Below are 27,357 nucleotides of genomic sequence, written 5' to 3' on the forward strand. Positions count from 1 at the left end.
GTCTCTCATTTGCCAAAAAATATCTTGATTATCCCCAAGACTATTGGGCAAATATTCTGTGGACTGATGAGACAAAAGTTAGACTTTTTTGAAGGTGTGTGTCCCATTACATCTGGCGTAAAACCAACACAGCATTTCATAAAAAGAACATCATACCAACAGTCAAACATGGTGGTGGTAGTGTGATGATCTGGGGCTGCTTTGCAGCTTCAGGACCTGGACAACTTAATTGACGGAACCATGAATTCTGCACTCTATCAGAAAATCCTGAAGGAGAATGTCCAGCCATCAGTTTGTGACCTCAAGCTCAAGCGCACTTGGGTTATGTAGCAGGACAATGATCCCAAAGACACCAGCAAGTCCACCTTTGAATGGCTCAAGAAAAACTAAATTAAGGTTTTGGAGTGGCCAAATCAAAGTCCGGACTTAAATCCGATTGAGATGCTTAAACGGTCCATTCATGCTCGAAAACCCTCCAATGTGGCTGAATTAAAACAATTCTGCAATGAAGAGTGGGCCAAAATTCCTCCACAGTGATGTGAAAGACTCATTGCCAGTTATCGCAAACACTTGATTGCAGTTGTTGCTGCAAAGCGTGGCACAACCAGTTATTAGATTTAGGGGGAAATTACTTTTTCACGTAGGGCCAGGCAGGTTTGGACAGCTTTTTTCCCTTAATAAAATAAATAATAATTTAAAAACTGCATTTTGTATTTACTTGCATTATCTTTGTGTAATATTCAAATTTGTTTGATGATCTAAATCTTTAAGTGTGACAAATATGCAAAAAATTTCAAAAACAGGAAGGGGGCCAACACTTTTTCACACCACTGTATGTATATAATAACATATGTCTGGCTAACTGTCTCTCTCTCTGTAGTATATAATAAAAAAACATAGGAACCACTTCATAACGAGCATAACCAACAAGAACACCCCAGCAAGCACACAGAAATGCCCTAGTAACTGCCTAGAAACCATTCGAAAGCACCTAAACAGCTTACATACCTTTAATGCTGTATCTCATTTAATGTCTCATATAGTTAAACTACACAAGACCTTGAAACTCACTTCCAGACAAGAATTTGTCAAGCCAGCATTTTCAGTCTAACAACCTTTCTTTTTTCTAGTTGTTGCCTGACATTCTTTTCAGAAACACAAAGTCTGAATCTAGATCATTCAGAATTGATTGAATCTAGTTTAGAGTGGTCACAGACACATGCTCATCTTCTACAAGTCCACTTTGTTGGAATAATCTAGCTAACTGCTAATTGCTAACATAATGTGTATCAATTGTGTTTAAATTCTTGGTGATTATGCTAAAACTAAATCTTTTCCACAAAACCAACATCCTCTAAACATCTACCATTTGGAAACTCTTATCAGTCCCGTTGGTTTAGCTCTCTCTGTGGGGCTGCTGTCTCTGGTTCTGATTATTGCAGATGAGAGCTGCTCCGTGGTGAGTCTCTGTTCTCCTGATGGGCCCCCACGACTCCCAGTGTCATAAAATCAGCTGACCCCCAATGGCTTCCTTATATTCTGACAGCCATTCCTGAGAATCGGCACTGTATCACAGAAGAGAATTACGTCAAATAAAAAATGTGCTTTAGTGTATCAACCTAACGATTTGCCATAATACAAAAGGAAACACAGAAAGATGTATATATATTGCTAGCTTTGTAAAATTCACTTTAGCAAGACATATTTAGGGCAGGAATTTAGACCCTTTGTCTTCTCAATTATATGTTTTATGGTGTGGTTTTAGTTTTCAGTTTAATGGTTTCAGAATGTGATAGATCGCTTGAGCCAGGTTTTCACAACTGAAAGGTTTTTGTAGATAGATGCAAGGATTATTCTGAACTTTTGTGACCATTTTTGTCTTGTGTACAAAAAAGTGAAGCAGAAGTACCCCTTCATTAACATAAAATAGTGTTCTTTGTATCTAATTTGTACTGGATATCATTTAGCATTATCATTATCATTTAGTTTGATTATGGTTTGATTGGCCAAGACATCAAATGGGGAAAAAAAAACATAAAAATAGTGATATATATTGTGGGGGGAAAATGTGAGTGAAACAAGTACAGAGCAAGTACATATACTGTACTCATACCATTGAAAAAGTTTGGTGTCAGTAAGATTTGTTAAAAGAAATTAATACTTTTATTCAACAGAATGCATTAAATTGATCAAAAGTGGCAGTAAAGACATTTATTATGTGATTCTACAGCATCTGATTTCTATTTCAAATATATTCCGTTCTTTTGAACTATTTGTCAAAGAATCCTAAAAAAGCAGCACAATTGTTTTTCAAAAGAACAGCATGAAAAATTCAGCTTTGATATCACAGGAATACATTATTTTAATATATATTCAAATTTAGTTATTTTTAATTGTAGTAACATTTTACAATATTAATGTTTTTACTGTATTTTTTATAAAATAAATGCAGCCTTGGCGAGCATAAGAGACTTCTTTCAAACGCATGAAAAATTCTTACTTGACCCCAAGTCAGTGTATTCATATATCTTCCGCACAGATTAAAGGCTTGTTTTATTTCATATTATTTTAAATTATTTCTTTACAAAGAAAGTAAATGTGTTATGTGTTAATTACAAAACCTTTTGATAGCCCCAGAGTTTCTTTGTAAAGTTTTTGTAAAGTTTGTAATGTTCTTTGTAATGTTTTGTTTAAAAAGCACCTCCTGGAAACTACTCGAGTACACCATAAGGAATAGTGGTTGTCCTGGTTGGGAACTGCTGCATGAGATCATGACATCTGTAAATGCACATCAGTATAACAGAATATCAGAAAGAAAGATCTGTATTGTTCCATCACTGGAACTTCATACGAAATGTGAATCAAAATGAGCAAGGAAAGGGTTAAAGTGTCAGTTTCAGATCAGAGAGCAGACGAACACCTTTCAGCATAGTTCAGGCAAAATTACAGGCCCTCACATTCATGCAAGACTACCTCACCAGCAGCAGCAGCTCCACTCCTCACAGCCTGTTCCAAAAATACACGGCTCACAAAGCCACAGCTTCCTGGATCTTTTTCATGCATTTGACACTCCAGATGTTACAGTCCTTACAACCCACAGCTGGATCCAACATAGATGATTTACAGGTTAAAAAACAAAACTCCCATCGCCCATAAATTCCTATCCTGCTATAAACACCGTACTGTACTTTCACCACGGTAAATCTCACCTATCGATCCATACAATTTGCCGTCTTTATGTGGAAAGTGTATCCTTACCCTTAGCATGAACAGATCGGTGCTCCTGCTGCTTGCGGCAACCGAGCCCCATGTTGGCACGCGGGCGCCAAAGAGGGCAGCGCTACAGCTGTGCCATGTTAGTTACATCTCTGGCCCTCCTGGAAGGTGAATATGCAACATAGCTGTGTGCCAGGGGTGTGCGATTGAGGGAGAGAAAACAGAGAAAGGAGAGGAAAAAAAGTGTGCATGGGACGGAGAAAGATAGACAGAATAGAAGAGAAAAAAGAGTGAAAGAGAGAGCGCAAAGAACCCCACAGTACCATCACCGCCAGAAACCCGAAAAACAAGTCCTCCGTCTGCTTCATTCATTCATTAAAAAAAGAGTTGTTGTGTTCTCTTTTCTTCAACCTTTTTCTTCCCCGCCCCCCTGGTCTGTCAGACTCGCCCTCGCTCACCCTCATGAGCGGAGCCACCACAGTGCTCATCTTTGCCAAACACTGCAACCCCCCCCCCCCCAAACACAAACAGACCCAGCTAATCAATCTGTGTGTGTGTGGTTGGGGGGTTGATGTGTCTTCTCACGGGGGGGCCGGTTGAACATTTCTGCAAGCCTGATGCACAAATCTCTGCATGTTGCCTGGATCTTTCCCCCTATTAAATCTAACAGATTATTAATTAAAACTTCCCCTCTTTGAAGACATTTCGAAGACCACAAGGGGCTTTGTGTGTTACACAGATGCTTTTATTGCTCATTGCCAGAAGGCTTTAGATCAGAGCTTTAAATGTACCAAACTGCAATCTTCACAGACAGAGCGTAGTGCTTCTGTCAGCTGTAAGGACATGCTCGGATCAGACCTCCCTACTCCAGTCTGCAGTCGTGCTTTTGTGTCGAGAGCAAGCGTAAATAGAGCCATTGTTTGAGTGACTGATATAAAAAGACCAGGACTTATGGAAAGCAGGTTTAGTTTGGTGTACTTAACAAAACACCATTATATGCAGAAGCTCACATTGTCCACCTTGCAAAAGGATTATAGGGGTGACAATAATAATGTATGTAGTACAGAATGAAAGAAAAATACATAAATGAAGGCCAGCGCAGAATCTCAACAACTACTGCATGCTTCATTCTCAGCAGAAGTTGCTAAGACTTGCCTTTTGTTTGGCCTATTTTTAAGAGCTATTCTTTCTCTAACTCCCAAGACTCTCAGAGACAAGGGATTTAGCCTTTATTGACTTAATCTTAATTTCAATAATCTTGGATGCAAGACCACCAAGACACATCAGAGGTTTTTGTGTCCACTCTTCATGCCAAACAATTAATGACTAATCAGTTTTAATTTTTACATAAAAAGTAAAAGAAAAAGTGTAATTTTCAAGCATGACAGTGTAAGTATGAATTTACAATGTCAATACGTTTGAAAAAATACAGTAAAATCAGTTATATAGGTCACTCTTTAGTTTGGGGGCCAATTCTCACTATTAACTAACTATTAGCTATTACTTTTGCCTCAATAAACTCCTAATTTACTGCTTATTAATAGTTAGTAAGGTAGTTGTTAAATTTAGGTATGGGGAAGGATTAAGGGATCTAAAATATGGTCACGCAGAATAAGGCATTATTATGTGCTTTATACATACTAATAAACAGCCACCATGCTAATAATATACAGTACATGCTAATAAGCAACTAGTTAATAGTGATAATTGGTCCCAAATCTAAAGTGTTACCATAATATTTAAAAATATTATGACTTGTTTATTCAAATGAACTATTGTCTATTTTATTATATTTTAAAATGTATTTTATTCCTGTGATGCAAAGCTGAATTTTCAGTCGCATGATCCTTCAGAAAACATTCTGATTTGGTGCTCAAGAAACATTTCTTCTTATTATTCATATTAAAAACTGTTGCACTGTTTGATATGTTTGTAAAAAACAGTATTATTTGATGAACAGAAAGTTCAAATGAACAGCATTTATTTAAATTAGTAATAATATGTAACATTACACATTTTTACTTTCATTGTACTTAAAACTTTTGAATGGTGGTAATGGTTAATGATTTATTAATTTTCTCTTTTTACCTTTCATTCCATAATGTACTTGTTCATGCTTAGATTTTGCTTCAGCATGAAATTAAAGTATTAAAGTCTCAGGAAAGAATACAGACACCTCAGTCCTGAATGCCAAGTGAAGCCACGTGTTTGTGTAGGTTGAACTTTTATGCTCAGGTTTGACTGCTGTAGCAACAGCTTGTGATATTTACTTGTTGTAAATGAAAGAATTCTCTCATCAGTCATTTTATGACAAAGACGGGAGAGAGTCTGAGCGTTGCTAAGCACCTAAATAAAATATCCCAGTAAAAAGACAACAGCATTTCACTATAACATCACCAAAGCTATAAAAACGTGACTGTAGTGGACGAGTTTCATAATGCAAACAGATTTTCAGAAAACCTGACCGGTAGGACCACATATACATGGAGATAAAAAGTCCAGCTGTCATGCTTCAAAATACTTAGAGTGTATAAGATTTTCTAATATTGACAGTTAATGATTGCTTTCAGTGGTTTCAACACAAGCAGCTGTGTCACTAAATGCATCCTGAAGGTCTCATTAAGCATGTGTCACTGTAAAAAGACAACAGCATTTCACTATAACATCACCAAAGCTATAAAAACGTGACTGTAGTGGACGAGTTTCATAATGCAAACAGATTTTTATATAGCATTTCTGCATAGGATGGGAATAAAAAAACCTGACCGGTAGGACCACATATACATGGAGATAAAAAGTCCAGCTGTCGTGCTTCAAAATACTTAGAGTGTATAAGATTTTCTAATATTGACAGTTAATGATTGCTTTCAGTGGTTTCAACACAAGCAGCTGTGTCACTAAATGCATCCTGAAGGTCTCATTAAGCATGTGTCACTACTGTGGACCACACAGGCAAATGTGTATCAGTTTCACCCATTTAGACTTTATTTTAAATCAAGGACCACCTGCAACAGCTCATGTTAGCCTGACACTCCATACTGAATTCAAGGTCAGCTAAGGTCGTGTCCTTTGTTTATGAGATGCTGGGTCAGGCTGTGCAGAATGATGTGATATGTGGAGGTTCCCAGAGTACATGTAAACAATAGATGCTTCAGCAGAATCTGTCCCACAGGAACATACTGCTGCATCTAGCATGACCCATGTGACACAACAATAGTGGATTGTTTGCTTTGAATGAGGAATTCAGGCTAATCGTATATTATTCCTGATATGCGACACTCCAAAACTAATTAAATGAAAACTAAATAGATAAACCAGATGAACGACTCAACAATAACTTTACATTGTGGGTAATTATAAAGGTACCATTTGATACATATGACCTCCAAACAGAAGGATCGACTAGTGGAGACCACTGGTGAAATTTGGGTAACACTTTACAATAAGGTCCTATTAGTAAACGTAACTAAATGTATTAACTAATATTAATTACCAATGAGTAATACATTTGTTTACTAATATTTACTAATCTTTGTTAACATTAGCTAATAAGAATGCATTTGTTTATTGTTAATTCATGTTAGCTCAGGTCCATTAAATAATATTTACAACTTTTGTAATGTAGATAACTAATGTTAATTAATGGAACCCTTATTGTAGTGTTACCAAAAATTTTATTTTTTTCGAATCTACTAAAAAAAAGGTAGTGATGCATTAAAATACATTATATTATCCGCATAACTAAATGACAAATAAATGGTAATTTCAGGATATTGTGTACGTTTCCCTTTTGCCTAATGAAAGCAACACTTATATATTTCCTTTTTTTGTGTCATACATTTTTCAATTTAATTTTTTTAAATGATTTTATCACAAGGTTTAACGAAAACAAATCAGAATTTTCAATAAGGTCTCAGACTTTTGGACCTTACTGTAGGTGGTCAGCGTTTTGCACATGAATGGATTTTAGTCTTCACAAATGTCCTTCATGTATCCTCAGAGGACACCTAATGCCCTCTAGTGATTAACTCTGGTAATGAGGAAGCTGTATTTCATCAGTAACAATATGCAAGCCACTGCTCAGAGCCTGCAAACACAGTGCCTTATTTGTTTTCTTGCTTTATCATTATATTCCTCCTTGAGTGACAAGTAGGATGAAGAGTATAAGTAAGAATATAAAATAAAACATGCACAGCTAGATTATGCTTGATGCCACAAGCCTTTAAACGCTTTATTAAATCAGACCACAGAAGATTCTGGTAAATTTAATTATCTCCTACCTGGAACTATTTCAAAAAGATGCCGCCCAGGTTCATCAGGATTGGCTGTCAGCTCGTTGACTTGACTACCCTGCAACGGGAAACATCCCTGGAGGGAAAAAGAAAGAAAAGATTGCTTTAAACAGTGAAAGCAAGGGCACTTTTTAGAACAATTTGTGTTCATTCCGAACAGTTTTACATCATTTTAAGATGTTGTAAATGAACAATTTCTCTTCATGGATAACTGGAGATTAGTGTTCCATTAGGCTATTGTAATTTGATTATTGATTTGTGGTGCTAATAAGCGCCTACAGGGGCTCACCTTCAGGGCAGATAAGGCAGTGTGGGATTATAGTTCACTGTTGTGTGCATGGCCCAATTTTACGCTGTAATCAGCAATGCTGAGTCATGCATAATTAGACCCAACCACAGTCAAATGATAAATTATGCACCAGCCTCCTTTAACTCATCCTCCATTCTTCGCTGCCCCAGCATTAACGCAGCGATGCAAGTTCTCATCGCTCGACTAAAATTCCTCTCTGCCATTCAGCTGCAGTTAAATTAAATTTCAGAGGGTTGCATTGATAAGGGTAAATGCTTATAGGGTTACTCACTCAAATGCAAGCTGGGCACATTTCTGCAGCAGAGATTGAATTTAGCTGGGATGGAGATGGGGTGGGGGTGGAAAAAGAGAGCAGAAGCATTACAGGGAGTTTACAGGCTCCAGAGGAGAATAATACCAGTTGAAGGATGGATGAGCCAGAGTCGGCCGTATATGCTGAAGAAAGTCATGCTGCATTAGGGGTCACAGGTCGGCAGCTCTGTATCTGCTAAATGCTTTGACTTACACTACAGCCAAGCTGTTTCCAAATTAGTTTGTCAGGCTAACAGCATGCTGATGTCATTCTGGTGTAATGGAGACACTGAGGAGGATATAGCTGTGTTCCCAAAGCTTTGCTGACAGTGGACAATGAATCACTAGCATATTTATTTCTTTATTGAGCCAGAGTCGGCCGTATATGCTGAAGAAAGTCATGCTGCATTAGGGGTCACAGGTCGGCAGCTCTGTATCTGCTAAATGCTTTGACTTACACTACAGCCAAGCTGTTTCCAAATTAGTTTGTCAGGCTAAGAGCATGCTGATGTCATTCTGGTGTAATGGAGACACTGAGGAGGATATAGCTGTGTTCCCAAAGCTTTGCTGACAGTGGACAATGAATCACTAGCATATTTATTTCTTTATTTATATATTATATATATATATACTGTATACTCCAAATTTTTTAACAAAAATTATACATGAACAGCAAAAGGGGAAAAAGGGGGAATTTTACAGGAGCTGAAAATGACAGTATGTTATTTATTTTATAAATAAAAGAGCAATTTGATCAATATTGTTTACATTTGTGTTGTTTAATATTTTGTGCAAATTTGTGCATAGAGTCACAATTTTAATTTTATGTTTTTAATATTTAAATATTTAAGTTTTTAAATGAGTAAATCTCTTATGCTTACTAAAGCTGAATTTATTGGATCAAAAATGCATTAACATTATTAAATATTTTAACAATTTAAAATAACTGTTTTCTGTTGTATTATTTTTTTAAATATAGTTATTTTATTTCATTTGGTACATTAATATATTCCAGTAATACACTTTTCAGTGTCACATTAACCCTATGAGAAATCATTATAATATTTGGTGCTCACAAAACATTGATTATGCTTTTGCTGCTTAATATTTTTTGGAAAAAGTAATACATTTTTGTAATAATTGTTTTTTTCAGGATTCTTTGATGAATTGAAGTTCAAAAGAACAGCATTCTTTAAAAACCGAAACCTTTTGTGACATTATAAATTATTTTACTGTCACTTTTGATCAGTTTAATGCATCCTTGATGGATAGAAGTATTAATTTTTAAAAAGTTGTTAAATGGTAATGGTCATTTAAAAGTGTATATGTTTATAACATGAACATACAGTGGTTCCTAACATCATATAGCTAATGCAATGAAATTCATAACTGCCTGAATGAATGCAGTTTTGTCTCTCCCATTGATTCAGGTTGAGCCCAATAACCTGTAGATGGCGTATACGGTGGGTTGAGGGGTTCAACTTGAAAACAGTGACGTCATTAGTTTTCTCACAATCAATGCTTAAATCATTAAGATAAATGACATATTGATTTTTTTAGAGATAGAGTTATTGATCAGATGTGAAAAAGTCAAGGTCTATTATTTTTAACCTATTTTTACAACATTAACTGTCATCTTGTTTAGACACAACAGGGCCAGATTTTATTTTGATTAATGTGGCTGAAAGACAATCTTATATTCCAGATAAATGATATAATAATAAATAACCTGTCTTTATTTTTGTTCTCAGGTTGCTCTGTCGTTTGCCCACTGTACCTGTGGTTTGGTTTCCTCCTCATCTTTGTAGAAGTAGAGCTGGTCAGTTCTAAGCACAAACCAACGCAGCTGCCAGTTCTTCATGATGCTGCGCTGTTTCTTAAGCCAGCCTGCTTTCAGCGCCCTGTCTTGGAGGCTGGGGGACGATGGCCTGCTGGAGCCGCGGGAGAGCTCCCCCATGACCATGCTCTTAGACCTGGCTGGAAAGGTAAACACAAACACGTACACACATTCAAACATGTTAGGTTAGATTTCATGTCACATTTACAGTACATTCTCATTCTGCTCATCTAAACCAAGCGAATTAGCCTTTACTAGTCTGGACAAGTATATACACAGAAACACACATAAAAATGCATAGATGCATTTGGCAATGCAAGCAATTCGCCCACCACAGCTGAAAACAAGATGTATCATGCATGCCTTATGACAGGCTTCTCGGTAATGCAAAAGCCAATTTTTTGGGCTTATTCATGAATTTAAATTCCTCTTATTTTGACCAGAGACAACCCCAAACCACAGCAAAGCAGATCAGATTGGGCAGCTGTTTTTGAGAGGCATGCCTAGTGTCACAAGCAGCTGCTTTATACTTGTGGGTCGGAAGAGAAAAAATCAATCTTTACTTTCCTGTGTGCTGAGAGCAGCAGGATAGCAGTAAACATGAGAGTGCACTCCCAAGCTTTCTTCATACAGCCATGTTTAGGATCACTCTGGATCATCTCTTTTTTTTCTTGTCCCACTGATCTTAGTTGTCAAGTCATGACTGATTTTTTTTCTAGCCTTTATCAGAGTGGCCTTCAGTTGCTGGGACATTCCCTCTATGCAGTTCTTTTTTCATATTAAGAGTATGTATTAAAATTCTATATTTAAAATGAAATAAAAAATAAAAAAAATTGGAAACCATATTAATTTCTTTTCATGTTAACACATTTTCACAAGGAAGTGAACATGAATTTTAAATAATTGTATTACTTTCATTTTAATGACAATTTAATGTTTTAATGCTAATAATAATAATTGTTGCAATTATACTTTATTTATATACTAATATATACTATATTTTAATATATTAAGACAAAAATCTAATTTTATTTTGTTCCTTCTTCAACTGAAATGTTTTTTCAAATTTATTGGAAAAATATTAGAATATCATTAATATAATTAATAATCAAATTTCCAATATCAGTTTCCATTCTGTTAGATTTTTTAACATCACTGTAACTAACACAAGCCAGTTCCTCAGTGACATCATCCTCCAGGATCTGATGTCAATTTTGGTGGACGAACACTGAAGTGAATTCTCAGTTCCTCACTAAACATTTGTACCCTCCTGTTACATTCTATCCTATTAACTTTCTTGCCATTGTGTAAATAATCAAGTTGTAATTATACTTCCTTAAATTACAACTCAAGTATATCATTTTTTTCTGTGTTACAGAGTTGAAAAGGTACTGCATAACAGCAATGACCTGACCGCTCCTCAGTCTCTCCGTCTGAATGAAGGGCTGCTGATTCAATCACTGTAAGTAATGGAAGCCTCATCAGTGTTAATGTACACCTCACAGCCTCGTAGAGAGAAAGAGTGAGAGAGCACAAATGGGACAAGGAGGGTGGGAGAAAAGCCCCTAAAATCATCTTGCCCTTTGAACAACAGTCTCCAGGGACACACAGAAAGGTGTTTATCCTTATTACCCATAAACCTAATGGCCAACTCTCAATAACACACAGGTTGCCGACCGGGCAGAACGTTCAACATCAGATTTTCCTTCATTTGTCTGATTTTATGCTCCTGTGACATGTTCAGTCTAAAAATACTGGAAGTCTGACCAGAAATCCTTATTACCCATAAACCTAATGGCCAACTCTCAATAACACACAGGTTGCCGACCGGGCAGAACGTTCAACATCAGAATTTTCCTTCATTTGTCTGATTTTATGCTCCTGTGACATGTTCAGTCTAAAAATACTGGAAGTCTGACCAGACCCATGCATATTTTATTCAGACTCATTTTTTGGAATGACAAAAGAGCTTTTTTATGTGTCTGTTCCTTAAATATTCTTTCAGGGTTTTGGTACTGAATTTGAAGACTTGTTAAAAAATTATTAAGAATTAATATCAACAATTAATCTCTGTCTGAAATGATCATCCTGCTTAAAATAGCCCCGTAATAGAGTTTCGTACAAGACATGTTTTATGAGGACACCTTGAGTATGGCATGAGGAACAGAATAATAATGAATTTTTATGTAGCTCCTATTGGTTTGGATTATTCCTTATAGTTCAACTAATCCAGCTCTATTATAACCATCTTGTAGTTTACAGTAGGCATAAAAAATAAATTTATGCAAAATGCAAGTGAATAAATAGTTCCATCACGACTTAATTTTTTCCACCTCCACTATGTCTAAAAACATCTGAACTTTCTAAATGAATGTTAACATGTAATGTAACATTAAAGGACAATCAAAATAAATCATATTAAATAGATTTAAATATAAAATAATTCTGCTATCTATCTACCTGTCATACTTCCTGATAACTAATTCCGCATAAGTGCAGCGCAAAACTGAAAGGCGATTGTCAGTCCACCTAATGTTCCTACACTCAGAGTGAAATATCACAGCAGTCGGCAAATGAAACCTGGCAGTGTCTTTGAGCCTGCTGTGCTGGAATATGTGCTGCAGCCGCTTAAAACACAGCAAACCCAATACCCTCATCAAAAGTGACACAATCCATATGCAAGATGACAAATGCAGAGCCCAGCAGACAGACAGTGTACTTCAAATGCTCCTATTTGCTTTATGTTGCACAGCAGGCAGAAATCAATCCACAAATAGCCTTTTAATGCTGAAGCAGACAAGCCTATTCTCCAGGAGAAATAATCAGGAAAAACCATGCAGTTATCAGTTCAACTTTAAAAATGATATTGCACCTGTTTTGTGCATGGAATTGATCAATGGTAACATTGTACAATAAGGTTCAATTAGTTAATGCAATAGGTATCATAAACTAACAATGAAGTATCTTCATTGCAACATTCATTGGATAATGTTAATTTATAAATATACTATTGTCTATTCATATTACTTTATTTATACAACTGTTAAAAATCCATTAATATATGTGGAAATTAACATTAACTTAACATAGTTCATGACGCTTAATGCGTTAACTAATTAAAACTTATTGTACAGTGTTATCTGATCAATAAACTTATGAGATACTGAATGTACATTTAATTTACACTATAAGCCCTGATGTTATAGCAGGCTACAGGCTTTTACTCATGTAGGTGAAACTGTTTGACATTCAGCTGTTATGATTTATTACACCTGCAAGTCCCTTGATTCTAAGCGTCGAAACTACAATTCATCATAGTCCAAGAATAGAATGCAAGTAGAGTTCATGTACAGAAAAATGGCATTGGATTATAATGTTCACAATTATTCTTGACTTGTCTGCATCATGTACTGTACACTCTTGAAAATAAAGGTTCTTCATTGGCAATGATGTTTCCATGAAGAACCTTTAACATCATGGAACATTTCCATTCTACAAAAGGTTTTTTATAGTGAAAAAAAAACATTCTTCTTATTAAAATGTTGTTCACACTAAGAAAAAAATAACGGTTCTTTGGGGAACCCAAAAATCATTCTTATGACATTGCTGCAAAAAACACCTTTATTTTTAAGAGTGTATAAAAAATTCCACTATGAAATATCAGACACGATCAGCATGTGTCAGGATCCGAATCATGACTTCCTGGTTAAGGAGTGTGACACAAAGCCAAAGACCACTTACACTCATTAACCACTAATCAAGCTGAAAGATGTTACCAAGCAACCGCCCAGTCTATTGGATCACTGCCATGGCGCCTCAGAGATATACAGCCCATCACTGAGCTGTGAGATCAGCGGACTAGTGGAGCAGGAGCCGGTACTGAGCGCAGCTAATGCAGCCTGAAGAGGGTGTTGCTACGGATAGGAACGTAGGACACTGATGCTGTGAGAATTAAAGGTCTTACCTCTCCTGGACTGTCTAATCTTGGGACTTAGCATGGTGTTCATAGCTGAGCAACACTGTCCTCCATCCACATGTTGCGATCCGCACTCTGCTCTCCTCCTGAGCCTCGCCCTGTTGCACCTCTTCCGCCTGCTCTGGACAGCATCTGTTTTCCTCCCTCCCTTCTCTCTCTCTCTCTCTCCCCCCTTTCATGTCCCACTGGCCCACTGCACTGAGCGGCACGCTTCCTGGGCCCCTCCCACCCTCATCATGCAGAGGCAGCTGGAGGAGAGAGACCTCTTGCACACGCTCAGATCCACCCTTACCCATAATGCATTATTTATCCCACACCACCCAAATTAATTCCACTCTGGACCAACCATTAAAGGCCTGGATGATTACACTCAATAATTCAGTGAAGCAGAAACAGAAGGGCTTCTATCATTTCTCCCCCTTCGCTGTCCCTCCTAATTGGCTCTTTAGTATAGTGACTGTATCTGCATGTGCCTGTGTGTACTATTTTAGTTATACTTCTATATTTCCCTCCTTCACGCTACGTTAGCTTTTTTTCAGTCAAGGTTTTGCTCATTGCAAATCACTTCCAAAAACAAAACAAAAACAGATGTTAAAGGGTTAGACTGGCCAAAAAAAAATTAAATTCTGTCATTATTTACTCACTCTGATGGGTTAAACACCCACATGCTGTTTTTTGTGTACCACAAAGATAATTTTTGAAGAATTTTCTGATATTCCCCATATAACAAAGGCCAGAAACAACCTAAAGATATAATAAAAGTAGTCTACCTATATATGATTTGTGTGCTTTTTTGAATAAAATAAAAATAATGTAATTAATTAATAAAAAATAAACTAAAAAAAGTTTCAGAAGAATTAGAATATGGCTATTTTCATGGTGATTTTATAATTTTTTGAGGTTGACAGACATGGTCATTATGTCATTTATGAAAAGAGCTGCATATAAATATTTTTCGAAATATAGAAATATAATGGAACAACATGGGGGTGAAAAAATAACATTTTTATTTTTAGGTAAACTTTTTATTCATCCCTCGTTTAGCTTTAACTGTATTATCAGTGTTTAGTAGCTACTTTGATAAAAAAAAAGTCCAGCGAGCACACAAAAATGGACAAGTGAAAAATTTAAGAGGGTATAAGCTGGCCAAAAACGTCAGCGGTCAAGGAATAATTGACAAAACATCCAAAAGATTTCAACTTTTGAAAGAGATTGATGACATAAGCTATCTGTAAAGGATATTAGGTAAAATTTTATAGAGAAAGCAAGCTATGGAATGAATTAGGCCCGCAGTCAGTGTTCCCAGGTAAACAGGGTTTGGTAACCTAAAGTCCAAATGAAAAAGATTAAAAAAGGTCATTATGCAATCATCATCCTTTATATTAGCAGTGATAAGCAATGCAATTTCCAATCACAACCCTCTAACCTTTGAAAGCTGCTCAGTCTATGATATTGAGAAATAACTTTTGCCATGCAGGGGAAAAGCACTGCAGAAAAGATAGCCCCATATTCACCAAGAGCCGCAGCTATAATGAGAACAGCAGCTCCGCTGAGAGACGGTAACAGCAGCATCCAGAAGTACATCACTGCAGAACAGACCATTTCATGAATTACAGCTGATCAATATCATTATACTACAAACCCAAAGGAAAAGAAACAGTGATACCATACGAGTCCTTAGGAATCAGATCTTTTGGTCGTTGACTGAAATGCATCAAAATCCTGGAGAGCTGCTGATGTCTACATAAATATTAGAGGAAAAAAAGTAGATATAATCTTATTCTGTTAACAATTTAAAATCCCATTAATGTCAAAGTAACAATAATCACAACAAGTAGAAAACAATACTGCAATACTGTCAGTTTTTTTTTTTTTTTTACATGTGCCCTACTTAAAACTAAACATTAATTGCAGTGCAGATTAAGTAAAGAATTCTTTGCGTTTTCTGGTTTGACCATGTAATTTTTTTAATTCAATGAATTTCAAAAAATATATACAAATATCCTAGTCTGTGACAAATCCGGGTTATATAAATAAATCGATTAATATAAATAGAGTCTTTACATTTTCATTGGTTCTCAACAGACCTAAATGTATTCCCTTGATTACAGAGGTCTAGAGGTGTGAGGCCAGTGTGGTTTTTCATGTGTAAAATGTGGAGTCCGGCACTCTTCAACAGTAGCCAGCACACCTCAATCATGCCTTTCTCTGCAGCCACGTGAAGTGCTGTCGCCCCCTGGTGGTCAACTGCCTCTGGCGTGCATCTCTGGTTAAAGATTTAAAGCAAAAGTGGCAAAAAAATCTGAAACGCTGCAAAAGGCATGCAAGCACTTAATAAACTATAATTGTATTAAATACATATAAATAAACAAAGAAATAAATTGTGATATCTGAGTGTTAAAGCACTGTAAAGGATTAGCTTTAAACCATATAATAATGTAAGACAATGACGCAGCAAAGCCTATTATTCCCAGTCTCTTTAATGTCTGTCTACGGGATGCAACACTTAGGGCCCTCTTTTAACGATCTAAGCGCATGGTCTAAAGCGCACGACGCAATTGCGCTTAGGGCGTGTCCGAATCCACTTTTGCTAGTTTAACGACGGGAAAAATGGTCTAAAAGGGTTATCCCTACTTTCTTAATGAGTAATGGGTGTGTTTTGGGCGTAACGTGCCATAAACCAATCAGAGTCTCATCTCACATCCCCTTTAAAAGCCAGTTGCGCTCGCACCATGGCGGGTTCGGTATTTACATGGCGGAATTTAATTTTTAAAAATGTTTGTGTGCTGCTACTGTCCCTGTGTGTGTAATAAGCAAAGTGTACATGCGTTGTGCACCTGTCTATAGGCGCATATTACTAACGCGCTCTTTAAATAACAAAGAAAAAATATTGCACCAGACTTTAGACCAGGTTTTTGTTGGTCAACGGCGCAGTCTATTTCAGTTGCCTCAAAATAGCAACGCGCCAGCAATGTGTCTGAACACACCTCGTTTTCAGACCAGCACGCATTTGCTATTTAAACAACAGGACGTGAAAATGACAACTGCATCGGGCTGAAACTAGCAAAAAACACTTGCATCGCACCTGGCGCCGCATTGTGACAGGTGTATGATAGGGCCCTTAAGAGTGTGGGTACATTGTCAGCAAACTATTCCTTTAAGGAAGTTTTTTAATTTATTTTTTGCCATTTTTGCATTTTTCCTTGTCAGGACAGTAGAGATATGACAGGAAGTGAGTGAAAGAGAGAGATGGGGGGTGGGAATGGGAAAAGTCCACGAGGCCGGGATTCGATCTCGGGACACCCGAAGCACAACTGCGCCATATGTCAGCACACTGCTATCGGCGCTGACCCTTTAAGGAAAGTTTTAACCATAGGAAGAGAAGAAATTTAACAAATTAATGCCATTGTTTTGATTCTCTCTCTAGGAATAGTAGAAGTGTAAAAGCTGGTTCTGAAAGTAAAAAATGAAAGAAATGCAATGAATTTCCACACTGATAGGAGCAATTTATAGCAATTTTCAGGCATTCTGCATTCTCCTATCAGTGTTTTGGTGTCTTTTTACTCCAGTTGTACCCTGTAAGAGAACTACAAGCAATGCTGTAAAGTAAAGGTTCTTACATTAGCTCTAAGGAGATAGCGGACTACGTCAGAATTGCCTGTGGAAGCTGCTAAATGCAGCGGAGTGACCTTAAAGTTATCGGCATCTGTGAAACGGAACATTCCTGTCTCCCACAGGTACTGCGTGGCAATACTGAGAAAGAAGAAGAAAGAGAGAAGAACATGCAACAGTATATTTGAGTATGCAGTATACACCAAAACTACAATTCTTATCATTCTAGTGTAACAGGCCCAGTTACTTACACGCTTCCACCACCGACTGCATGATGAAGAGACGTTTTCCCTTGCTCATCAACTGTGTGTAAGTCTGCACCGTGCTGCATCATTTTGTGCATGATATAAATATTGCCATTTCTGTTAGAATAACACAGTACAGTAAGCCCTCTTCATAGGACGCTGGTGTAATGATCTTTCAGGAGAAGCAAAGTTTATGATGGATGTTTGAATTAAATTTACAAACATAAGATGGATGAGGTCTCTTGTACCTGCAAGCGAAGTGAAAAGGGGTTTGTCCTGCATCACAGGGAATGTTTGGATCAGCACCGCTGTTCAGCAGAAGCTCAGCCATTGGCCGGTTTCCATGGAGAGCGGCAAAGTGAAGGGCTGTGAAACCTCCCCAACCTGCGAAAATCTGAAAAGTTTACAACAACCACTAACCTTGAAACACAAATATCATGCTACTACGAAAGGTTTTTGACCATCCAAAAACATGAGTCGACAATTAACATGGATATAACACATCAGCTATAAGAGTTTATTAGGGATGCACCGATATGAAAATTTTGGCCGATACCGATAACAGAAAAAATGAGCCGATATGGGCCGATACCGATATGGTGGCCGATATATCGTGCATCCCTAGAGTTTATAGTCAAGTCAGTTTGTTTGTATATGAATAAATAGATTTTTATTTTCTTCTTTAGTCTTTACAATACCCATTTAGGAAACAAAACCAGCTCATTGATGACTAATCATCCAGGAAGAGACAACATGTTTTGTGGTATTATTTGGTTTTGAATTTCTTTTACAACATTCTAGCCAGTCACATTATAGAAATCAATATTATGTTATTATAAACATATAAACATTTCAAAGACGTCAAAATGTGTTGACATACTCGTGTAATAACTCAAATTCTCTTGCTGAACAATTAGCCTAGCTCTATATTTTCATCCTGTTTCCAATTGGGTAAATAAGTTACATTTGAAATAAATCTAAACAAATAGCTTGCACTACATACTTAAATCACAACTAACATTTATTTTTATAGAGCTCAGAAGGTTCATTCCCTGTTAATCAACAATTCTCAAATATTTATTAATCATAATTTAGTCAAAATACCAGTTACTACAGCTTTCAGAGTATTTGTCATTTTGTTGAATTCCCCTTGTTTGACGACCGTGTTGACAGTTTCATTGAAGTAACAATAATTGTGTGTGTATATATAATAATAAAAAAAAGTACTATATGGTTATCAAGGTAACTACATTTGTCGAAGGGTAGAACATCTTACAAAGTGTAATAGGTATCGGAAACAGTCTGGAAGAAGCATGGCTATTAAAACGACAAATGCATTAAAATTGATCGCACATCTAGGTATTTTCTTTAATCGAGTGGCCATAAATAGATAATAAAGCAAACGATAGGTGGGTTAAAGAATCCAAGAATAATAGAAAAAACCCGCTTAACGTACGCTCCATTGACCTGAATAGGATCAGGAAGGTTAAAGAGAAATGTAAACATAGGATCAGTAACTTTACAATCTCTGTCATCATCTGTCACTGTCACACTCACCTTTTTGTTTCAAAACTCCTCGATCCTGCTGTAATAAATGGGAAACTCGATCGATCTCCCTCCGTTGAATCGATTCAAATAGACAACTTCCTGAAGCCTGCAGCATTCTGCCACCATGTATTTACGCCTTCTGTAGGCTGAAGAAACTCTTGACCAACTGTAAGAAATTCATTATAAAGGATATATTAATTGTTCTGTTACGACTGGTGCAGTGGAAAAGTTTACGTACACCATAATATCCTCCCGTTAGATTATCAGGCAGTCGATAAGTGAGCGGATCTGATCATATGTAAATACGCTGTACTGATTAAAGTGAAACTCCGCCCTCTGGTGGATGGGGTTTATGTTCAACCAGTGGACGGAAGGGATAGGCTCGGCGGCCCAAAATCCCAGACAATCTAATAAAAGATAATCGTTTGAAATATGCAAAAGATTTAGAATCAGTAATTGAGCCCATTGCCCTCTATGGCAGGGAGGTGTGGGGTCCACTGACAAATCCAAATCAAGATGTCACCAAATAAGAAAAACATCCAGTTGAGACCCTGCATGCAGAACTCAAAATATATAATATATAAAAATATATTACACGTGCACCGGCACACAACAAATAATGCATGCAGGGCAGAATTAGGCAAATATCCTCTAATCATAAAGATACAAAAAAAGGGCAATTAAATTCTGGAAACATCTGAAGCTCCGTGACCCCCAATCATATCATTATAAAACCCTGCAATACCAAGAGATGAGCAAAGAAAGCAAGCCCTTCCCTCAGCTGATCCAGAGCTTCAGTCCTGATGCTTCACTAACATCTACTGCTGCTCTGAATCACAGCATCAGAATCAATCAGATTACTGCACAAATCAAACAGGACTACATCACACACTGGCAAACCCAAACACAACAGCAGAGTAAAGTGCAATGCTATCTGGCCCTAAAGAGAGAGTACAGTATGGCAGAGTATCTGTACACGATGTCAGATAAGAAACTGAGAAGCACGTTGACCAGATACAGACTCAGCGGACACAAGCTGATGATAGAGACAGGCAGACACAGAAAAACATGGCTGCCACCGGAGCAGAGACTGTGTTCACACTGTGATCTGAATCAGATGGAAACAGAGCTGCACTTCCTAACAGAATGCCCCAAATACACAGATATACAGACAGTGTTCTATGATAAAGTAGAGCAGATCCATCAGACATTTAAAACTCTTTCAAACCAGGAGAAACTGCCGTATCTGTTAGGAGAACAGAAGAACTGCTGTGTGTTTGCTGCTCAATATGTGTCTGCCTGTCACCATAGAAGAGAAAACACTCAACCTGCCCTGATCTGATGTTTCCAGCACATCTACATTATATTATACCAAATTACTGTATTATATTACTTAGATGTATATTTTGCTTCTGTAAATATGTCTAATCCCTTATTTTATTTTTATTTCTAGTTTATATACGTACATACATTAGTAATTCATTTTGCACTACATGCTTAATACTTTTTATATATTATTATTATTACTATTATTATTATTATTCTTTTTCTTTCTGTTAATAAATATGTGTACAATTTGTAAGCAGTCCAGCTGCAATTGCTTTGGCAATACAAATGTATAATTTTTGTCATGCCAATAACGCACTCTTAAATTGAAATTGAAATTGAGAGAGAGAGAGAGAGAGAGAGAGAGAGAGAGAGAGAGAGAGAGAGAGAGAGAGAGAGAGAGAGAGAGAGAGAGAGAGAGAGAGAGAGAGAGAGGGAGGTTTTAATTTGTTTCCTTATGATGCAACCGCAAACGACATTGATTGGTTCAGCTACACCAGCGCGTGGAAACGTCACAGGTACCACATGACAAGGTCACTGAGTCTGCTACAGACGTCTTGATGAAATTGCACACCTAAATAACGCCACTGAAACTTAAATATTCTTTAAGAAATAAAAAAGGAGTAAAGAAATAAAAAAGGAATTAATCATATGACTAATCTTTCCTGTGTTTTTAGCGTCTCACAGTCAGTTTCAAAGTACAAATTAATAATATACTTTAAATCAAATCAAAATATACTCTAAATAGTAGAACATTGACTTCCATTATGCGCAAAGTGAAGTTTGAGTATATAAACGGAATGTTTATACTGACAATAGTTTACTAATTTAAGAAAGTCACGTGCGCTCAAAATAAGGACAAGATCAATATTTGTCCGACTGTCTTGTCCTGCAAGACAGCAAGTGTGTATGTGAGTTCATTTATTTATTTTAATTGTGTTTATGCCGAACTAAACTAGCTAAGAACTCGATACCTTATATAAAATAGGGATTAACGCGCTCGTGACAGTTTGACCTTTTGTGAATTGATGATTTTACGATCGACAGATAAACGCAACATCAAAAACCATAGAAAAAGAAGCACATCTATCAGTTTGTTTAATGTGAAAATGATCTAAACATACGAGTCTATCAGATAAATATCAGTTGTACGAGTGTTTAATCTATTACTTTGTTTAGTCATTAGGTGATTTTCATTGTTCTTATTTTAGATATGTTCTTTCTTTTTTTTAACAGTTTCCATGTTGTCTAGTGTAATATTTTTGTGCTATCGTAAATTACCACATGATGTCCCTGTTGCTCAACATCTTACGCATTTTCAAGCGCTTACTTGAAGAAAATTACAATCACTTTAAACACCACAATGTATAGACACCATTTACGTTCTCTCAAACTCATTTTTGATTGGTCGATTTTTAATCTCCTTTTTGGAAAAATATAACTAAAATCAGACGTATTGCTTCAATGAAGTCTTCTTCACTTGATCCTACTTTGTCTATTGAAGTGGAGGAAACACACACACACACACACACACACACACACACATATGCGCAATGTCCTCCTTTTTTCACTAGGAACTAGGAAGTGAGGCACATGACCAGGCGCAGTTGATGTCAGAGCTTCATACTGTGCAAAGTTCAGTCAACCAGATTAGGAGGCATGTCTCAGCCGGCCACTCACTGAGTGCTGTGACATGGGAAGCCAGAGGAAAACCTTCTGTCCAGCCATAGGTCTACGTACACAAGCCTTAGCAAAGACTTGAGATGCCACCCACCAAACAACAGGTATGTGTGGGGTTACAGACTGATTAAACTGGAGTTTTGCCTGGGGTTCATATTAGTTTGAAAGGACTCAACAGACTCATTTTGACAGCTGCTGTTGTGAGGTTGCTTGCTGTCATAATTAATTTGTATTTCTCATTTAAGTGCATTCAAAGCATTTCTGTTGCTTGGAGACTCAACTTCCAGGAGGACAGCATGATAAAGATAAAAAATAAACGAGGAAGCTTGACTGATTTTAGTTAGATACTTTGAAAGGCTTGATTTGCACAACAAGATGACTGAACAAGACGACAATAAGGACGACAGTATTTAAATGACAGAGAAAAAGCAGGCAGGACGACAGATTAAGACGACGTCAACACACAACATACACGCCTACATATACTGATTTACCTGAACAAGTAGGCAATGACTGTAGACAAAGACAAATGTATAGTACAAAACACAAAGCAGTCGATTCATTTTTGACACAAATGGAACCCCATAGATTTGTTTGCCCTCGAACTAATTTGTTTGTATCAGGCTTAAACATTTCAACAATAAGCAAGCCAACTACTGTGGAGTATTAAGAATATTTACCAAGGTCAAAGCTTTAAATAAAATAATGAGATGACATTCATGTGCTGTATTTAGCTGTTGAGTGAATAAACTGGTGGGAATGTGCAGTGCAAACATGTCATTTCTTCAGGAATGTGAATTGTCCTCTGTAGCAAAACAAGCTCATCACAAGATCCCATTAACATGCAAACAGCTGATTGTAAGTTACAGGAAAACCCTCCAACTTACTGCTGTCTTTTGGTAACAGAAAGAAGGCAATTGCAGATTTGCCTTTTAATGAACGTTTATTGGCAGATGCTTCAGTTTCAATGTTTATACTGTAAATTCCTTTGTCGCATCTTCCTAAAAAAAGTTTTTTTGTTTTATCAGAACAAAGTCTCAGGTGTTTCACCTAAAACTATCCCATTATTTTTATTATATATATATATATATATATATATATATATTTTTTTTTTTTTTTAAGGAGCCAGTTGCAGAAATGGACAGAATCAATAAGGAGAACGGGGAACTTAGTGCGTCAGGGGAGAGTTCAGAGAGCATAGAAGTGAAAACGACACAAATCCAAAGTGAGACAAATGGGGACCTGAAAGCACATGAGGATCCAGTGGTGCTTCTGAAAGATCAACTAACTCAGCTGGGTACTATAAGCCAATGGACACCAGAACAAAGAGACCAAGAGCTCACCCAACTTCTGCTTCTGTTCATCCAGGTACAGAAAATCAGTGAGAGGAGTGGAGGAAAACTGATTATTCAGTTGAACATACATCATCCATTGGCAGTCTTTCAAATATGATTAATTACGTACAATATATTTAGTTTATATACAAATATATATACATATATTTTACAGACACACATGCACATACACACTACTGGTCAAATGTTTGGGGCTGGTAAGATTTTTTTAAAAATGTTTTTAAAATCCCAATGCTTTTTTATTAGATGATACTGTATATAATACAGTAAAAACAGTAAAATAGTCATTTCAATAGTAATACATTTTAACATGTAGCCTAATAATTTATTCCTGTGGTGTCAAAATTAAATTTTCTTCTGTGTCACATGATCCTTCAGAAAGCATTCTAATATTTACAGTATTGAAATGATACAGTATTCTTTGATGAATAGAAAGAGCAATATTTAATTGAAATAGCATATTTCAAGCCTTTACATTTTAATTTCTTTAAGAAGAAGTTACTACCCTGAAACATTGAATGGTAGTGTATATATATTTAAACACTTGATTTATAACGTATTTTGGTCATATAAATTCTTGAGATCTAATCTCTTTAAGAACTTAAATTTTACATTATATTAGCTGCCCGTGAGTGATTGGATGAATTTTTTGTCCCTTTGACAGAAGCAGATTGCATCACACTGACACAGATTCAACTAAAATCTTGCATTTCCTGTTTAAATTCCAGCAGTGATCTGTCACTACGTGTCAGTTGGTCTAGTTTGTTGCTGTATTGACAAACACACATGACCTACTGAAATGCAATCACGCTCACAGGCTTAGTGTGTGTGCACGTGTGGGGGTTTACAGACGTGTGACTTGTTGACTTACAACTGCTGGATTCTTACTGGGATTTAACCAACCATAGAGTAAGGAGTAAGGCACCACATCCGCTTGAAAAGTCACACAGAAGTAGGGGTTGAAGTTGGGAATGTGGAAATATTTACACAGCTTAGGGAAATGAAACTTGTGTTGCTATGAAAATATTTACTGTTGGAAGTTCACTTCTGCTTAGATGTTTTTGTTTCTTCCTTGTGATAAGTGCTAATTATGCTATCAGTTTACTATTATCATGATTGCCTTTGTGAGAAACATGTCATAAACATATCAAACCTAATTTATTGTGTTCATGTTTAAATAGCAGAAATAATTATTCCACTTACTCTTTATAAGGTCTCAGAGAGCAGCAGTGTCCTTGATGATCTGGACCTCCAGGGCTTGGCGCTGCAGGTTGGAGAAGCTCTTGTCTGTCACATACAGCAGAGAGTGGCAGAAAAGCCTGCAGGTACCCAAAAATAACATTTGCAAAGGTGTAGCTGGCAGTGGCACTGGTGAGGTCACTAAAGGCCAAACAAAAAGCTAACTGAGAGGTTCTGTTGGTGTTTGTAGGGAAGTTGCTCACTTCTTTATTTCACAAACATGTGGCAGAATAAGTTGCATGATAATGTTGACCATCCTTGCTATTACGTGTGATGCATTTGTGTTCATTTCTTATTATAGTGTTTAGTTGAAATTATTATTCAAAATGGATGTTGGTGTTGAAGGAACTGAAAACCTTACTTATCTGTTGTGTGCTGATCTAAGATCAAATGGTTTTAATCGTGCTGTCTGTTGCTTTTATGGCTTTGTTTAAAATAGAGGAAGCCCGATATGAATTGGAGCAGTTGTTTCAGAGGTCAGAGGTCAGAAGCAACCAAGGATGGCTTCTGCTCAAATCAATATATCTTTTGTCTAACAGAGACTCTGTAAGTTTTACTATTAAACCTATATTATATTTATGCAGTCAGCTCCATAATTACATTGCTATTGTTTTAGTAATAAAGAGCAGTTCTGCTGCTCATGATTATTTACTCATGATTGCTGAGTAAAAATTATTCCATTCAGTATAAAAGGTAACAAGTAATAATTATTTTCTCCTAGAAAATTCCTTTTTCTTGCTATGGTTTTATTACAAAATTCAGTGTTCAGATGCCTACAGTTGATCTGTCATTGAAAGCATTCCTCTGTTTGACAGAGAAAAATCCCGTCTAGTCATGTTTTGACTGGAAGTTTTTGTGTTCTTTAACAGGAGGTTGGTGTTATGATCAAGACAGGTCTTCCGGCATCGTTAGTCAAGTGTCTGTATCTGTTTGTAGCTTTGCCTCCCCGAAAAGAGAGCTTTATCTCTCGCAATGATGTCAAAGAGGAAGTCAAATGCTCTTTTCAGGACACTCTTACTCAGGTTTTTACATTTTGACAAAAATTTTTTGTTTTATATTATGAATCAGTTACACCACAAATACTCAACTTGTGTATCAAAATGGGAAAATGTTTCCCCATTAGCACTTCCAGTTTCAGAAGCAAACTTGCAAATTTATACAAAGTTTGCATGCATATCTAAAATATTTAATGCATTGGTGTCAAAGTAAGAGAAATATGTCTCTTTAAACCTCAGATGATCTTGCAGCTATGCAGGCATGTGCGTTTCGTGGAGGTTCTGATGGAGACTCGGGAGCTTTCAAGCGTGATCATCTCTCTAACCTTACTGTGGGATCAGTGCAGCCCCTCATGGAGACAGCAGGCGTCTCGTGTGCTCAGAGCAGTGTCTGCTGCACAAGCTCACAACACTGTACCTGCACTGCAAGGTCAACAACTACACACACAAGCTCCAACCCATTCTTTGTCCAAATAAATGTATCTTATGAGAGCATTCCTATTAGATCTTATTATTTTTCATAATAAATGGTTTAAAATGATTCACAATTAGTTTATAGAACAAGTACATGGGTGTAATAAGTGTACTATAGGTAATATCAAATTTTATCAACTACAAAATTATTATATTTTAGATAAATATAGATATAGGCACTGTAAGCACATCGTCAGATGACAATGATTTTGATTTACTTTCACATGATGCTTATTTGAATTCTTCATTAGGTCTAGGCAGGGCTTCAGTTAGAAAATCAAGTCAGAATGTTTGACTGGGGACATCTTGTCTTGAAGCTAGTGACAGGAAGAACAAATCTGCAGGCTAATTTAGGGAGACTTAATTCCTGAATTGTTGGTGATGTTTATTTGAATTGTTAGTATATACTTCAGGTACTTACTACTACAAGTGTATTACTATTTACACTTATTTTGGTGTTTTGTTTTCTTTAGCTAGTAACTGCATGAAGATCTGCATCCAGAACATGCATAAGATTAGCGAGAACGTCCCTGGTCATGTTCTATCTGAGGTGGCCGTGAGTGTTTTCAGCTTTGTGAAGGACTCTTATGCTGTCAGCCCTGCTCTGTTTGAAGAATTTGAGAACAATGATGGCTATGACATCTTTCAGGCCATCTTGTTACGGTAAATTCATGATTTTGGGGTGGGGGGTCTTAAATATAGTAGGGGACTGTCACTAAATATTGCAGATGTGAAAGGCACACAACTGAAGACTAAATGTCTGATGCATTAACAAGTAGGTGGACCACCACCTTCAGAAAAAGCATTTGATTACTTCATTCTTAGGTACTTTCCATTCCTTTCTGTTACTCTCTTTCTTCCTCTCAGTCTCAGCTCCTTCCTCCTGTAAGTTTCTTTGTGAATGCTGCAGAATTCAATAATTAAAGAGCTCGTAATGAGATTAGCAGTAAATTGAGCTCAA

The 27,357-nt window shown here is 36.7% G+C and overlaps 3 protein-coding genes across 5 annotated transcripts in view; 1 reads left to right on the plus strand and 2 right to left on the minus strand.

Annotated features, from left to right (window-relative positions):
- The window catches only part of arhgap22a (Rho GTPase activating protein 22a), a 24,259-nt gene extending 10,183 nt beyond the window's left edge, over positions 1-14,076 (minus strand). Inside the window, exons 1-3 of the mRNA XM_016276908.1 lie at positions 13,911-14,076; positions 9,887-10,086; positions 7,497-7,584 (exon numbers count right to left, since the gene is read on the minus strand). Of these exons, the coding sequence (XP_016132394.1) occupies positions 7,497-7,584; positions 9,887-10,086; positions 13,911-13,953 (331 nt within the window). The 5' untranslated portion in view covers positions 13,954-14,076. The remainder of the gene's footprint in view (positions 1-7,496; positions 7,585-9,886; positions 10,087-13,910) is intronic.
- Positions 14,077-15,119: 1,043 nt separating this feature from the next.
- On the minus strand, positions 15,120-19,627 carry LOC107588731 (ankyrin repeat and protein kinase domain-containing protein 1-like). 3 transcript variants are annotated; one of them, XM_016276953.1, is made up of 8 exons: positions 19,337-19,627; positions 18,028-18,163; positions 17,786-17,896; positions 17,543-17,675; positions 16,010-16,188; positions 15,589-15,662; positions 15,349-15,508; positions 15,120-15,247 (listed from the first exon to the last, which is right to left on the minus strand). In XM_016276953.1, exons 1-8 carry the CDS (start codon positions 19,440-19,442, stop codon positions 15,148-15,150), a joined length of 999 nt encoding a protein of 332 aa, XP_016132439.1. In that variant the 5' UTR covers positions 19,443-19,627; the 3' UTR covers positions 15,120-15,147. The 3 variants fall into 3 exon arrangements, with proteins under 3 accessions (XP_016132439.1, XP_016132441.1, XP_016132440.1); XM_016276955.1 differs by lacking the exon at positions 15,349-15,508 and having other exon boundaries at positions 16,114-16,188; positions 19,337-19,626; XM_016276954.1 differs by lacking the exon at positions 15,349-15,508 and having other exon boundaries at positions 19,337-19,626.
- A 2,612-nt stretch (positions 19,628-22,239) lies between these two features.
- wdfy4 (WDFY family member 4) overlaps positions 22,240-27,357 on the plus strand; it is a 46,221-nt gene continuing 41,103 nt past the window's right edge. The window contains exons 1-7 of the mRNA XM_016276766.1: positions 22,240-22,437; positions 23,456-23,701; positions 24,902-25,013; positions 25,367-25,473; positions 25,797-25,949; positions 26,163-26,352; positions 26,870-27,059. Coding sequence (XP_016132252.1) covers positions 22,417-22,437; positions 23,456-23,701; positions 24,902-25,013; positions 25,367-25,473; positions 25,797-25,949; positions 26,163-26,352; positions 26,870-27,059 — 1,019 coding nt within the window. The 5' untranslated portion in view covers positions 22,240-22,416. The remainder of the gene's footprint in view (positions 22,438-23,455; positions 23,702-24,901; positions 25,014-25,366; positions 25,474-25,796; positions 25,950-26,162; positions 26,353-26,869; positions 27,060-27,357) is intronic.

This window comes from Sinocyclocheilus grahami, unplaced genomic scaffold (assembly GCF_001515645.1).
Source record: "Sinocyclocheilus grahami isolate Dianchi unplaced genomic scaffold, SAMN03320097.WGS_v1.1 scaffold106.1, whole genome shotgun sequence".
Taxonomy (NCBI): domain Eukaryota; kingdom Metazoa; phylum Chordata; class Actinopteri; order Cypriniformes; family Cyprinidae; genus Sinocyclocheilus; species Sinocyclocheilus grahami.

Excerpts from the sequence above, each read along its gene's own strand:
- LOC107588731 (XM_016276953.1), bottom strand. The coding sequence starts at position 19,442 with ATGCTGCAGGCTTCAGGAAGTTGTCTATTTGAATCGATTCAACGGAGG. Across the intron at positions 17,897-18,027 it reads CCTTTTCACTTCGCTTGCAG|AAATGGCAATATTTATATCA; the intron begins GTACAAGAGACC and ends TTATTCTAACAG. Across the intron at positions 15,509-15,588 it reads GATTCCTAAGGACTCGTATG|TGATGTACTTCTGGATGCTG; the intron begins GTATCACTGTTT and ends TCTGTTCTGCAG.